Genomic DNA, 15,599 nt, shown 5'->3' with positions numbered 1-15,599 from the left:
CTTTGCAACAGCATCACACTGCTGACTCATATTTAACTTGTGGTCCACTATAACCCCTAGATCCCTTTCCAGACCTTCGCTTCCCATTCTGTATGTGTGAAACTGATTGTTCCTTCCTAAGTGGAGCACTTTGCATTTGTCTTTATTAAACTTCATCCTATTTATCTCAGACCATTTCTCCAATTTGTCCAGGTCATTTTGAATTATGACCCTATCCTCCAGATTAGTCGCAATCCCTCCCAGCTTGGTATCATCTGCAAACTTAATAAGCGTACTTTCTATACCAATATCTAAATTGTTGATGAAGATATTGAACAAAGCTGGTCCCAAAACAGACCCTTGCGGAACCCCACTTGTTATGCCTTTCCAGCAGGATTGTGAACCATTAATAACTACTCTCTGAGTACAGTTATCCAGCCAGTTATGCACCCACCTTATAGTAGAAACAGTAGTTCACTGTTTCTTACCTGATTAAGCTTTTTCTGTTTCCCCTCCTGCTTGATTATTTCTGTTTACTGGTTATATGTAAATTATATGCAGACAGGGTTTGCTAACTCCAGTTTGTTCAGGGCTGTGTTGAATAACATCATACCATAAAATCTTATAATGTCACATAGAATGTTGCTTCATTTTTTAATCAGGACAATATTGACCAGTAAATTATGAGTTTTCAGATGATACCTTATGAGACATGCCTTGTACAAAAATAATTACAATAGTTTGGAGGTTATGAATCCAGAGTTATATGCTGTCACACCTAGAGATTCTCCTGTAACTCGGATGGCTGGATTTGGCTAGCTGAATTTATGGAAGGGAATTCTAGCTGCCGTGACATATGTATGTTCTTAGCCTGTGACTGCAATGTCAGCTATGACTCAGCACCAGAGCAGTACATTTCGATTGATCTGCATCAGATTGGTTTGCACTTACACTTTGACGTGGAAACGGAGCAATTCAGCGTTATCAAACTGAAGCAGTTTGAGCTCCAAATCAAAATTGGTGGGAATTTCCATTCTGTGCTAACTTGCAAACGTTCAGTTTTCCATTATGATTCAGAATGAAAATAAGTGTAAAAAATGTCAGAATTTCCTCCTAAATAGCTCTAGCCATAAATGCACATTATGTCACTATTCTGATCACTACTGGGAACCAAACTAGGGAACCTCTCCAAGTAAGAGCATAAACCTCTAGAGCTTGATTTCAAGGACCAAATTCCTTGACTAGGAGCTGTAGCAGATCCATTTTGTCAGTGGCTTGTGCATAGAAGGGGGCACATGCTGAACAATGGGCTATCCAGCCTACTCAAAAAACTCTTCTCGAGTTCCTTGACAATGACTAAGGTGATAATGAGAAAATATTTTACTTGCCTGTCAAATAAGATGACTCGCTGCAGGTGAGTGAGATCTAGCAAGGCTGCTCTAATTCTAAATTTCCATGGCTTTTCCCCCCAGCCTAATGATGTGCTTTTCATTCACAGGAGGGCTTTTAATTTTCATGATGCATGTCAGCCTGTGTGGTACATATCTAACCTTATCGTTGGGATGAGAAGCACCCTCCTGTGAATCGGTAACAATGACACAGGGATGGCAGATTGCTCATGAGGGTGCGTGGGACTTTTTAAGTGAATGAGGCATAATTATAGTTTTCATCTCTTCTTTCTTGGACAGGGAATTAATTTGCTTTGAAGCCTGTAGGTTTTCTTTTTTCTTTTCTGCTCCAGGCCTGCACCCTGGGGGAAGATGCTGATGGACAAAAACGTATCGTCGTTTCCCAACATCTCTTCCACAGCCCTGTCCTTGGTAAGAAGAGAGGGCAACTGGACAGGGGCAGGAACTGGTCTCCGGGAGGTGGCTGTTGGCCTGATACTCACATTTATAGACTTGATCACTCTGTTTGGGAACACGGTGGTTTTTATCTGCCCCGTGGTGGAGAAGAGGCTGCGCACCGCAACTTACATGTTTATTATGTCCTTAGCCATGGCAGATCTCCTTGTTGCTTGTCTGGTCATGCCGTTTAGGTAAGCACCGCTTGTAAGGTAAGACCTGCTTGTAATGCATGTATTTGATGGTACAGTATTTGGTAGCACTTAACGTAGTGGCTACTATGTATAAGGCAAGGGTAATGGTCTAATAGATGGGGGATAGAAATCAGGATGCCTGGGGCCAACCAATCCCAGCTCTGCTACAAACTCACCATGGGTCTCTCACTTCACCTCCCTGTATCTCAGACTCTCTATAATGTACACTCAGGGTATGTCGACGCTGCAGCCTGGCGTTGGCTCTGCTTCAGCTAGCACACTAAAATCAGCAGTGTAGCTGTGGGTAGCACTAGCAGCTGTATACATACCAGTGGGGTCCGAACAGATTTGCACTCAGCCAGCTCCCATCTGAAGTGTAGATGTACTCTTGTTCCCTCAGGGACCAGTTTGGTGTTCCTTGCGAGCATACGGAAACCACTGGAGGCAATGGGAGTTTTGAGTGTTCAAGGAAAACGTGATCAGGCTCTCAGCTAAGTCCTGTCTTGAATTTAATAATGATAATATTTCCATTAAGATAAAGGTATTGGATCAGATTGTTTCCTTATTTACACTCATGTAAATTGGGAGCAAGTCAACTGAATTCCACTCAGTGGAGTCTGAAACCAGTATCAAACCAGTGGGAGAAAAAAAACCTGAGCCTTTATATTCGAGAAACCCATATAACGCCTGGATTTTTAACCTGACATACTTTAAAAATTATATCATCTTGTCCTATTTTTATCCCAGTCATTCCCTCTTTCATATTACTTCTACCCCAATCCAAACAGCACTAAAGGAGTGGAGTGGCGTTCTTGAAAAATAAATGCTTTACCTCCATTGGCAGACTAGAACATTTTCTGTTATTTTCAGCTATCTGAATCCGCTTGTGATTTATAAACTGAAAACTGAAAAAAAACCTGTTGTGTTGAAAACTTTTGAGAAGACAGAAGTGACCAGGATTATGTTTCAGGATTGCTTTCCTTTATTATTGCATCCTCACTACACTTTCACTGGTGAAAACAAATTTATGGCTAAAATTATTAACATGAGGATGAAAATACTAAGGAGGGATTAGACCAATTATTTAGACCTTTTAGTCTGGATTCACCACTACACTCTGCCTGTATTGCTCTCTCGTGATGCAAAATGGCCATAAAACCCAGTTAAACCATCTGGTTAAACAATTCACATCTGCTTCCAGACATCAGAGCATTGAAAAGCTGCCAAAGTCTACAAGTGAATCTGGCCCTTCTCCATAAGTTTAAACCCTGATGTATAAGAAGTAAGGCAACTATGTTAAAATAATGTGGATCTGAATGGATTTCCAAGCAAAGAGTGAGCGACAGTTTGAGTGGAAGCCTATTAATTGTCAGAGGAAAACAAAAACAGTGTGAGAAGAGAGTTAAAGTTACCCTTTCCAACAGCATTAATAGACTGTCATAGTAACTCAGAAAAATCTCAGTTCAGGTTCCAACTACAGCTGTTAGCAACATTTTCTGTAATCTGTTTCATCCAAGCTTCAAAGGTGCCACAAAACTTTAATCAGGAAGGTTTTGGGGCATAGGGGGATGAGTGAGTGTGATTCTACCGGGAGGTTAGCATACTTGGGAGTGGGAGGTGGGAGACCAAGGGTCAAGTTCTTGCTCTAACTAATTTAGAGTGCTCTGGGATGAAAAATTGGGCTCTAAATCTGGCAGAGGGGGGACGTTAACTCAGGGCTTCCTTGTTCTAGGCCAGTGGTCCCCAACCTTTCAAGGTTGCCGGGCACCAGGGGGCGGGGCCGTTCGCCCGCCGGGCGCCAGGGGGCGGGGACACTTGCGCCCCAGGGGCGGCCCCCCCCATAGCCGCATGCCCGGGGGCGCCCCCCCCATAGCCGCATGCCCGGGGCGGCGCTCCCCCCGCCATACGCCGCGCGCCCGGGGCCGGCGGTCCCCCCGCCATGCGCCACGCGCCTAGGGCTGGCGCTCCCCCCGCCATGCGCCCGGTGCCAGGCCAGCCCCGAGCACCTGGCGGGCGCATGGAAATGCCCCCGCGGGCGCCATGGCGCCCGCGGGCACCGTGTTGGGGACCATGGTTCTAGGCCATTACCAGGATCAACATGCTTCTGTTTTCATGCAGATGTTCAACAATTTGGGTTTCCTTCTAAGGCAGGACATAATCAAATTTCAAAACCTTGACTATTGCCACAAAATGCAATGGTCATCCTCTGGTCAGCTCTTCTTACAGACTCATCACTGCCACCACCCTGGGATCTCTTTCCGCCTTCAGGTCAGCTTTTTTGGCCATATGAAGCCCAACAGCACCAGCTTGGGGAGTATGATGGAATAACCCACCACCCTCCTTCCGGCCCATGGGAAGTCATTGGGAATATTGGGGATGACTTCACTGGGAACAGGATTAGGGACTCTATATTATTTACACCGGGATTCTCATTATGTGCTGGGGGAGTTGGGGGGAACAGAGCACACTTTTGGTATACAGGCCCTGTACGTGACATGGCCCCCGGACATGTCAGCAGGTGGTTCCTCACAGAATGAAGCTGGCCAGAGGTTCATGGCTGGTGCATGGTTCAGGATCAAGCCAAAATGGCACAAGAACAGGATCGCAGATGGTAGAGAGAGCGGGATCACGATTTGCTGCCTGACTCTGAGAGGCAGGGTGGGTAGAGTCAGGCAGTCGCTGGCAGTTACATACTCGCAGCAGTGTAAGGTGGTTGCCAGGCTGGGCCTACACACCCGCTGGCTTCCTCTGCGGTGGGGACTGGCTGTGATCAGAGCTCGGCTGTTGCGAGTCCCTCCTACTGGGAACACAAATTAATCGTGGAATCCTTGCGCCAGAGCTGAGCTGGGGCTTTCCTGATGGTGACCATGCCAAAGGGAGCCAGGGTAATGCCAGCCGGCTGGAGCAGGGAAAGCGGTGTCTCAGACAAAGGAGAACTAAAAGCAGCCATTACCGCGTCTCCAACGGGAGCGTGCTTCTAGCAGCCTCACTGCCCACCACTGCTTCCTCAGGCTCTCTGTTACCACCAGGTCCCTGTTTCAGCCCAGAGAAGAGGATCTACTGTCCCTCCGGCTTCCCTCAGTTTAGTCTCCCTCTCTGAAAACTCCACCCTGGAAGTGTAGGGCACTGTCTCCCCTGCCTTCTTCCCAGTGCTGAGGGCTAGGGTTGCCAAATACCTTCACAAAAATCCCAAACATGGTGGGGAAAAAAATTGGTTGAGCAAAAAAACAAAGCAAAACAAAACAAACAAAAAAACGGAGAAAAAAAAAAAGAGGTCGCTGGGGGAAAATGTCCCCGCCGGCCTTCCATCCAAGAAAAACAGAAAATACCAGACATTTTACATGTCCGGTATTTTCTGGTTTTTTACCAGACAGAAGACACAATTACCGGACTGTCCGGGTGAAAACCGGACACCTGGCAACCCTACCAGTGAGGGCTTCTCTGTCATGTCTCCCTTGGAGTTTGCAGTAGGGACAAGTCACCTGGGCCTTCTCTGGTGGTGGGTTAACAACCCCCATAACCTCCCCAGATACTGCAGGCTTCCTGCTCCCACAACAGACAAATCCTAGCCTGCCCTCTCCATCAGATGCTCTTCTTGCCCCATGCCTGGCCCATAAGCATATTGCAGTCCTCTGGCCTTCCCCCATTCTTCCTGAAGCTGGGACGGTCCCCTCCTGGACCTTCATCCTTAAGGGCAACAAGAGCTCTCCTTGGCAAGACCTTCCTACTTACCCTACTACCCACATGCCCTCTCTGCCTCCCACCTGTGACACAGCCTCCCTGAGTTGAGGGAGCAGACGTGCTAAAGTGAGCATGGCCATGCAGTAGCCAGGATGGGGGGAGGAGAGAGCATTTCCCAAGTAAGCTCACACTCTTCCCCCTCAAATTAGGAGGAAGTACCCCCCACAGCAGCGGGAGGGGCTTTCTTCCCCACAAAGGAGGAGCGAAGAATTCAGCGTTTTGAGTCAGCAACAGAACTGAACGCAGAGGGGGTGGAGGATTCTCACCTCTCAGGGCATGGAGGTAACCAAAAAAGCTGAGGAAACGGTCTGTGTTTACGTCTTGTATGGAAGAGGAGTAATGCTTGTAGGCTGAGAATACAAAGGGGCGGGGGGATTGTTGGTAGATGGCATTTCAAGTGGGGAAGTATTTCCATGACAACCAATGGTTTAATTATACAGCTAGAGAGAAAATAATCCACTCAGGTGAGAGACACCACAACGATCAGGAAAACGAGAAGGGGAACTTGCCAGGCAGGGTGCCATTTGGAGCTCTACAGGGGTCCAGCTATCAGAGTTTTATTTCTGGGCGGGGGGGGGGGGGGCAGGGGAGCTGAGCTACTGCATGTCTCAGGGCGTTAGGAGGCTGGAAGACTCGGACACAGCACATTAAAGGGCTGCAGACAATAGGCATCACTGTGATCAGCCGGCACCGAATCCAGAAACGTTTGCCTCCAAACTGCACTTCCGCCAACAGAGACTCTCCATGAGGTCCCAGCAGTAGAAGGGCTCTGTACCATGCAAATCAGTCACTGGGGGGAATGAGTTCAGAGCAATGTGTTAATGAGGAGCCCAGCACAACACCCTCGGGTTGGGAAAGGAGAGGTGCAAACACGCCTCGGGCAGCAACGTGTGCTCCTTCGTGGAGGAGCTGAGCCGCCACCGAAGGGTGCCCATCAGCTATTTGAGCAGTTAGCTGTATTGCCCGTGCACTGTGAGCTGCCGTTTTAAGGGGTGAAATGCCCTGCTGAGATGAGGCAGAGAAGGAGCTGGCTGGACATTCTGATTATGGGCAACCAGCACACCAAGCATTTTCAAATAAAGTACTCCACTTAGCAATTCTGAATGCGGTGCAATGAATGGGGGAGGAGGGGGTCTGTTGTTCCCTACATCAACTCCTGCCTCTCTCCCTCCCTCCCTCCCTCCCAGTCCCTCTTGAAGGCTTGGGAGCCACTATCCAGCAGCCAGTTTTTAAGAGTGGGGGCCCAGGCCTAAGGCAGGCTCTCTACTGGCCTTAGCTTTGCATGGCTCCCAGAAGCAGCTGCAGGTCCCTGTAGCACCTAGGCACATGAGCAGCTAGGGAGGCTCTATGCATTGCCTCCACCCCCTCCCCCGCCCTCAACGTGCTGGCTCTACAGCTCCCATTGGCTGGGAACTGCGGCCAATGGGAGCTGTGGGGGCAGTGAAGGCAGCATGCAGAGCCTCACTGGCCATTCATGTGCCTAGGGGCTGCCAGAACCTGACAGCTGCTCCCTGGGAGCCACAGTAAGCACCACCGGGACCCTTCATCCTGACGCCCTTCCCGCATCTCTGCCCCATACCTCAGGCCAGAGTCCCCTCCCAGACTCCAAACCTCTCATCCCCAGCACCACCGCAAAGCCTGCACCCTCCTCGTTCACCCCAACCCCCTGCTCCACGCCAGTAAAAGTGAGTGGGGGCAGGGCCTCAGAGAAGGGGTGGAGCAGAGTTGGGCCTCAGTGAAGGGATGGGAGAGGAGGGTCCCCTCAAAAATTAAAGTGAAAACAGGGGTCCTTGGGTTGCTAAAATGTGAGAACAACTAGGCTGGAGCATAATTTCAATATAAATAGATTTTGCCTGCGATATCACCCGTACTTATATCTCACACTGATTGTGCATCTTGACAAGCCATGTGCTTTTTGTGGATCTGCACATGCTACCCTTTATGGATAAATATCCAGTCAGATGGGAGCTTGGCATAACAACTTTGTCAGACTGGAAGTGAGATTTGCTTGCAAAGAAACAGGGGAACCATTGCTAAAGGTTCTCTGTGTCTCAGATTCCCAGAATGATGACATTCTCTGTTTGCACTTAGCTCAGGTACTATGGGCGTTCCATATGGGGATTTAAAGTCTATAGAGACCCTCTATCAAGCTGCATGGCAGCTTTGGGGTAGAACCAACATTGTCTTAGATGAGTGAGCTGGCTAGCATATTCCACAGGAAACAGGAGTGGAGTTAGTTTCCCCAACTCTCCAGCTTGGCTGTGTCACCTTTCACCTCCTGCATTGAGCAGAGAAGCTACTGCACTGTTTTGTTCATTAGCACATGCCAAAAAGCAGGAACCTGTACAATACAGTGGAAGGGAACAATCAGTTCTTTCTAATCAGCTTTAGGGAAAAAAGAGTGGGTTAGTTAGAGAGACAAAGGGACCCTCATACAAATCTTCATTGGATTTCAGACTAGTGATGCAGCAAGAAGGTTACAAAATATATAGCTCATACATACTGTCAGGCAGTATCTACATTTTCCAAGCATTACATAATACAGGTTGATCCTCTCTTGTCTAGTATCAGAGGGGTAGCCGTGTTAGTCTGAATCTGCAAAAGAGGTGAGGAGTCCTGTGGCACCTTATAGACTAACTGAAGTGTTGGAGCATAAGCTTTCATGGGCAAAGACCCACTTCATAGAATCATAGGACTGGAAGGGACCTCGAGAGGTCATCGAGTTCAGCCCCCCACCCTCAAGGCAGGACCAAGCTCCGTCTACACCATCCCTGACAGATGTCTATCTAACCTGTTCTTAAATATCTCCAGAGAGGGAGATTCCACCACCTCCCTTGGCAATTTATTTCAATATTTGACCACCCTGACCGTTAGAAAATTTTTCCTAATGTCCAATCTAAACCTCCCTTGCTGCACTTTAAGCCCATTACTCCTTGTCCTATCCTCAGAAACCAAGAGGAACAAATTTTCTCCTTTCTCCTTGTGACACCCTTTTAGATATTTGAAAACCGCTATCATGTCCCCCCTTAATCTTCTTTTTTCCAAACTAAACAAGCCCAGTTCATGAAGCCTGGCTTCATAGGTCATGTTCTCTAGACCTTTAATCATTCTTGTCGCTCTTCTCTGTACCCTTTCCAATTTCTCCACATCTTTCTTGAAATGTGGCGCCCAGAACTGGACACAGTACTCCAGCTGAGGCCTAACTAGTGCAGAGTAGAGCGGCAGAATGACTTCACAAGTTTTGCTTACAACACACCTGTTGATACAACCTAGAATCATATTTTCTTTTTTTGCAACAGCATCACACTGTTGACTCATATTCAACTTGTGGTCCACTATGACCCCTAGATCCCTTTCCGCCATGCTCCTTCCTAGACAGTCGCTTCCCATCTTGTATGTATGGAACTGATTGTTCCTTCCTAAGTGGAGCACTCTGCATTTCTCTTTATTAAACCTCATCCTGTTTACCTCTGACCATTTCTCTAACTTGCTAAGGTCATTTTGAATTATGTCCCTATCCTCCAAAGAAGTTGCAACCCCACCCAGTTTGGTATCATCTGCAAACTTAATAAGCGTACTCTCTATCCCAATATCTACATCATTGATGAAGATATTGAACAGTACGGGTCCCAAAACAGACCCTTGCGGAACTCCACTTGTTATCCCTTTCCAGCAGGATTTAGCACCGTTAACAACAACTCTCTGACTACGGTTATCCAGCCAATTATGCACCCATCTTATCGTGGTGCTATCTAAGTTATATTTGCCTAGTTTATCAATAAGAATATCATGCGAGACCGTATCAAATGCCTTACTAAAGTCTAGGTGTATGACATTCACCGCTTCTTTCTTATCCACAAGGCTCGTTATCTTATCAAAGAAAGCTATCAGATTAGTTTGGCATGACTTGTTCTTCACAAACCCATGCTGGCTATTCCCTATCACTTTATTACCTTCCAAGTGTTTGCATATGATTTCCTTAATTACCTGCTCCATTATCTTCCCTGGGACAGACCTTAAACTGACCGGTCTGTAGTTTCCTGGGTTGTTCTTATTCCCCTTTTTATAGGTGGGCACAATATTTGCCCTTTTCCAGTCTTCTGGAATCTCCCCTGTCTTCCATGATTTTTCAAAGATCATAGCTAAAGGCTCAGATACCTCCTCTATCAGCTCCTTGAGTATCCTGGGATGCATTTCATCAGGACCTGGTGACTTGCTGACATCTAACTTTCCTAAGTGATTTTTAACTTGTTCTTTGTGTATCCTATCTTCTAAACTTACCCTCTCTCTGCTTGTATTCACTACGTTAGGCACACCTCCAGACTTCGTCAGATGCATGTCATCTTGTCTCTTGTCTGGTACCCTCAGGATCAAACCAGAGAATTTGCCAAACCATAGAACATTATCTAGCAGCATTACCAACACTTCCACTGCTACCTGGCCTCTTAGAAGACATTTAGGGGTAAATTAGAGTGAAATAACAGCATAGAACACAGAGCCAGGACTGGTGGCTGTCAAACTTTATGGGACCACGGGAAAATTGGTCACACCCATGAAAAGTGAACATTCCAGCCAACTATAATCGTGGCGGACCATGCAGGGTGCCAGACTAGAGAGGTTCAATCTGTAGTACCAGACATCACTACTAAGAACAAGATAACAATAGGTCAGCTAGCAGTGTGGAATCAGATTGGCATCTATACTATGCCTCAAACTCTGTCCTTCCTGCAGTGCACTGATGCTACAAAGACCTGCGCAGGTGCTTCACTTTACACACTCGGAGTAGTTGCATCAACTTCAGCACTTGAACAGGGCTACTTGCAGTGCCGAGAGTTGAGCATGTGCATAAAGCTTTGCAGGACTGGGGTCTAAAGGACAGGTTTACAAATTCTCCCACTGAAATCAATGAAGCTGCTTTTGGAGTGAAGCACTACATTCTGAAATTTCACCCTTTGTTTTTGTTCCAATTCACAAATGAAAAGACAACATTTCCCATAGAAAGAAAATTCCAAAATATTCCACTTTAAAATAATCACATTTTCCATGTCTAGCTTTAAGGACAGCAGTTTCCATGGTTTGGAACCTGAACAAAATACATGACTGAGGATTTGATCACTTACTAAAATGCAGTTCAAAAACATGAGCTGTTGTGAAGCCTAGTTCTTCCATCTTGGTTCCACAAGTGTCTTCTGGAGGCACTGAAAAAGCCTGTGACAAACATATCAAACCAAAACAAAACAAAAATAAGAGATGATCTGCACTAAAACTGCAACAAGTCAAGGGCTTCCAATAAAACAGTGTTCCAGCTGGTAGCATATGTGAAATCTTAACTGTGTCCTATATCATGCTAAATAGCCTCGGCTGTCAAACTTGAAGATTACTCCCATTTGCCTCCTAGCAAAATTTCATGATGTCAGTGCAATTGCCATATTTTCACTAATCTCACAAACAGGGTACAACATTAACTTGGGTTTGGGGTAAATAGTTTTCTACATAGCAGAAAAAATAACCCCTCTTCAATTTTAACTTCATATTTTGTGCTCTCTTTCTCTCTCTCTCTTACCACCCCACAGCATAATTTATGAGGTGACAGGAATGTGGCTGTTCGGGAAGCTGTTCTGTAAAGTGTGGATCTCTTTTGATGTCATGTTCTGCACAGCGTCCATTGTCACATTGTGCTTTATCAGTCTGGATAGATATTGCTCTGTGGTGACCCCCTACCATTATTCCACAAGGATGTCACGTGGCAGGTGAGTAGACCTCTCAGAAGATTGTGGGAATGGGGGGGAGGTTTTAGGATGTCAGATGTTCCATCATCAGTCCCAATTCCAGGATTTAACAATTATCCTAAAACATGCTAACAGCATGTGAACAGGTCTAACTTGGAGAGATTGTCACTCCTGCTCTTACATCTCAAATTCAAATCTGAGCATTAACTAAGATAAGGAATTGACAGTGAGAATTATTCAGTGGTTAGCATGCTAGCCTGGGATCTGGGAAAGCCTGGTTTGATTCCCTGCTGTGCCACAGGCTTCTTGCGTAACCATGAGCAAGTCACTTAGTCTGGGGATGATAGCCCTGCCTACCCTCACCGATGTGTGTTGTGAGGCTAAAGAAAGAGTGTGAGACTGTCAACTACTACTCTAATGGAGCCCATACAAGTACCAAGACACAGGCTGCCAAGTCGTATCCTAAACTAGTATTTATGTAAAAAGATTCCAGGATTGTCGTTCTAAAGCCTAGAATGTCTTCACAGTCAGTGTGAAGCAATGGAAATAGCAACAAGCATGACAGAGGTCTTTTGGTTAGAGCATCACCAGGGTCAGGCACCACTGGGGTTCGCTGGCTGTAATTGTCCCAATTTTTAAGTTCTCAGACATTGACTTTATGAATTACACCCATGCAACATACAGGTACAGTTAAGTCATGTATGCAATCTCAGAGGCAACTCAATTAATCACCATCCTTATTCTACAGCTAATTAACATGCAACATTTTCATTGGTTGTGAGGGAGACCACAGAAATGGTGAATTAATTAGTCCAATTCACACGCACGCCTGACAACATAAGCATTCAGGTATTAGTTTGTTTATAACCAGAAGATTTACCGGGCGTTGCTTGGGACCTTAACTCAATTTTTCTTTTTTGGAAAACACAATGAAAATGCCCATGCTTCATTTAAATCATTGTTCTGGGGTGGGGCTGTAGCTCAGGAGTTCCGTATGCAGGAAAAGGCCAACCCCAGCCATCTCTCACTGCAGTAGCTTGGGGCCAGGTGAGAAGCACCTCTCCATGGTGCCCAAATCCTTCAGAGATTTTATGCAGATGTGGAACATACTATGACCATTCCAGATGAGCCATTTGCAACCACCACTCAAGATCTGATCCATATTTGATAAGCAACCCTTTCCACCATTTAAAGAGCCCTACTCCTATGCTTCTTTGGTGGAGAATATGTGATAATCCCATGCTGACCGGGCCAGAGTGCACTTCTGTGATTGCACCTTTTGAATTAGGAGCATGTTGCAATGACATGAATGGTAACGGTATAGGCTTGATACATCCCTACAAGCACTGTGGAGTCAGTGTGCTCACCAAATGTATGTTAGGAGGTAACGATGCCACAGTGGGTAGAATTAACATAAGAATGACCATACCGTGTCAGCCTAATTGTCCATCTAGCCTAGCAGCTTGTCTTCTGACAGTGATCACTGTCAAATACTTCAGAGGAAATTATCAGAACCAGGCAATTTAGAGTGATCCATCCTCCATCATACAGTCCCAGTGGCTGGTAGTCAGAGGTGTAGGGACACTCCAGACATGGAGTTACATCCCTGACCAACTTGGAGAATAGGTCCATCAATGGCTATCAGCCATGAACTTTTTTTTAAGCTCATTTATATAATTAGCCTTCGTCACATCCCCTGGCAAGGAGTTCCACAGATTGTGTGGTGGGTGAACTACTTCATTTTATTTATTGTAAATCTACTGCCTATAAATTCCATAAGGTGGCCCCAGGTTCTTGTGTTATGTGAAGGGGCAGACATTGCCTTTTTCATTCTCTCAACTCCAATCACAAATTTATAGACTTCTATCATACACTCCCCATTATCTCTTTTCAAAGTTGAACAGACCCAGTCTCTAATCTCTCCTCATATGAAAACTATTCCGTTCCACTAATCACTGTAATTGCCTCGCTCTGTACCTTTTCCAAATCTAACACACCTTTTTTGAGATGTGATGACTAGAATACTGGATACAGTATTCAAGGTGTGGGCATGGTCATGGATTTATCCTAACCGTCTTAACCCAGCAGTTCCAGCGGTGTGGGAAGTTTTAAGCTCCTACCAGTGTTCCATAGGAGAGGGTTACTAGCTACTGGGATGGTTTGGGTATGTCTGACTTTTAAGATGCCCAGGCCCTGCCCTTTGCAACCAACAAACTAGCTAGATCATTCTGGCAAGATAAAATCTCTAGCTAATAGTAGGGCAGAATGTGACCATTTTTTATGTAAACATTTATAAATGTGGTTGGGAAATTAAGAGTATCTCTGAGGGTCCTGCTAAGATGTGGCAAAGTGTTGCAAAGTGCAAACCCTGACACAGACTGGCTTAATTCTAGGTCTAATCCCAATTATCCAGACTTTGGAAATATTCAAATTTGGATCCAAACATTGTCTCTGAGGCTTCTCTACTGTATACTTACCTCTTCAGAGCAATTCAAAAACATTGACTGATCTCCACAAACATACCTGTGGAGTATCATTAGTGTTAGTGGCTTTCAAAGGATGATCTCAGAATAACCTGTGCTCCCAAGTTTTTACCTTCCTGATCTTCCATTTGCAGGTGCATTGTGATGACGTGTATCGTGTGGGTATACTCATCCCTCATTTCCTTCCTTCCTGTCATGCAAGGCTGGAACGAGATACCCGGTGTTGATTTTGATGCTGGCAAAGAGTGCATCTTTGTCACCAACTGGACTTTTGCCATTGTAGCTTCTGCCCTGGCGTTTTTTGTCCCTTTCATGATTATGTGCAGTATGTATTTCTTCATCTATCGAGCGTCACGACTCAAGGCCACCCGCATCGTGTCTCAGACCCTCGAAATTCACTACCATCCCAACAGCAAGAGGCAGAACAACCTGCAGCTGGAAAACAAAGCCACCCGGACAATTAGCATCATCATCTCCGTCTTCATATTGTGTTGGCTGCCGTATTTTGTGCTGAATGTCTGGCTAGCTGCCAAAGGTGCTGATTCCACAGGCACAGTCCTAGTCGATGCTTTCAAGATCATAACTTGGTTGGGTTATTGCAATTCTACTATCAATCCCATGCTCTATGCCTTTCTGAATCGGGACTTCCAACGGGCTCTGAAGAAACTGTTCATCTGCAGGCGCCGGTCTCAGGTGGATATCGGAGAAGATATGGTTTCAATAGCCACGTTTTCCAAGACCGCTCAAGATCCAGAGTACAGTATTAAAGTGCCAATGCCTACTGGAGTGCTGAAGAGCAAGCACAAACAATAACTTGTTCTGGGTTACTTGTTGCAGGATGTGACCGATGCAGAGTGTGTGGCAATTTATGCATTTTTTGTGGGGGGGAAGGGCAGAGAATTTATTCATTGATTTTTTTTTTTTTAAAGATTGCGTGCAAAATTACAAATTTACTTTTATTTTGGCTGTGATTCGGGTGAAATGCAAGTAACAGTGTGACTACAAATTGTCCTCTCCTCTCCCTTTGTGCTGTGAACAAAATTAGTAGTGCTTGCTGAAAGAACAGCAAAGGACCTTGATCTTGCAGCTGAGTGGCCATGGCCAATTTGGTTTGTTTTCCATTAAAAATATTAATTCTATATAAATAGCAAAAAAAAGTTGCCTGTGGATGATTCATCCTTCACATTGAAAAAGTAGGCATGAAAACATGAATTGTGCTCACCAAGCTCCTTCTAGCTTGGATGTACTCTACAGCTGAGTGTGATATGTGCTACCTCATAGCACTTCACTAATGGCCTGCAAAGGCCATTCACTTGTCCTTCAAATGTTTGTGTTATAAGCTCTACTTTACTTGCACTTTTTCAAGGTGACTGCTCGTGTATAAAGTTAATCATGCACTTTATAGGTCCTACCCTATGAATGAAATTCACTCTGGTGCAGAGGGATGGCCCAAGACGCAGCCTCTAGTGACCTCACCAGTGCATTGGTCTTGTGTTGGCTTTTTACATCATGGTAGATTTCACCTGTCTTCTTCAGAAACACACGTGTAGTATGGAAAGTTTATAAGCCCTGCAACTAAGTCTGAGAGACTTAAAATGAGCAAGTATAGAAAGGTAGGAGTGGCTTTCA

At 45.6% G+C, this 15,599-nt stretch overlaps 1 protein-coding gene across 1 annotated transcript; it reads left to right on the top strand.

The window, feature by feature from the left end:
* The first annotated feature begins 1,724 nt into the window (after nucleotides 1–1,724).
* On the top strand, nucleotides 1,725–15,056 carry LOC102447960 (histamine H2 receptor-like). Its single transcript, XM_075930965.2, has 3 exons — nucleotides 1,725–2,017; nucleotides 11,332–11,508; nucleotides 14,105–15,056. The coding sequence occupies exons 1-3, from the start codon at nucleotides 1,740–1,742 to the stop codon at nucleotides 14,781–14,783; spliced, it is 1,134 nt and encodes a 377-aa protein (XP_075787080.1). The 5' UTR covers nucleotides 1,725–1,739; the 3' UTR covers nucleotides 14,784–15,056.
* The last annotated feature ends 543 nt before the right edge of the window (nucleotides 15,057–15,599 follow it).

Source organism: Pelodiscus sinensis, chromosome 4, assembly GCF_052426305.1.
Source record: "Pelodiscus sinensis isolate ZL-2025 chromosome 4, ASM5242630v1, whole genome shotgun sequence".
Taxonomy (NCBI): domain Eukaryota; kingdom Metazoa; phylum Chordata; order Testudines; family Trionychidae; genus Pelodiscus; species Pelodiscus sinensis.
This window is presented reverse-complemented; position numbering and strand designations above follow the sequence as displayed.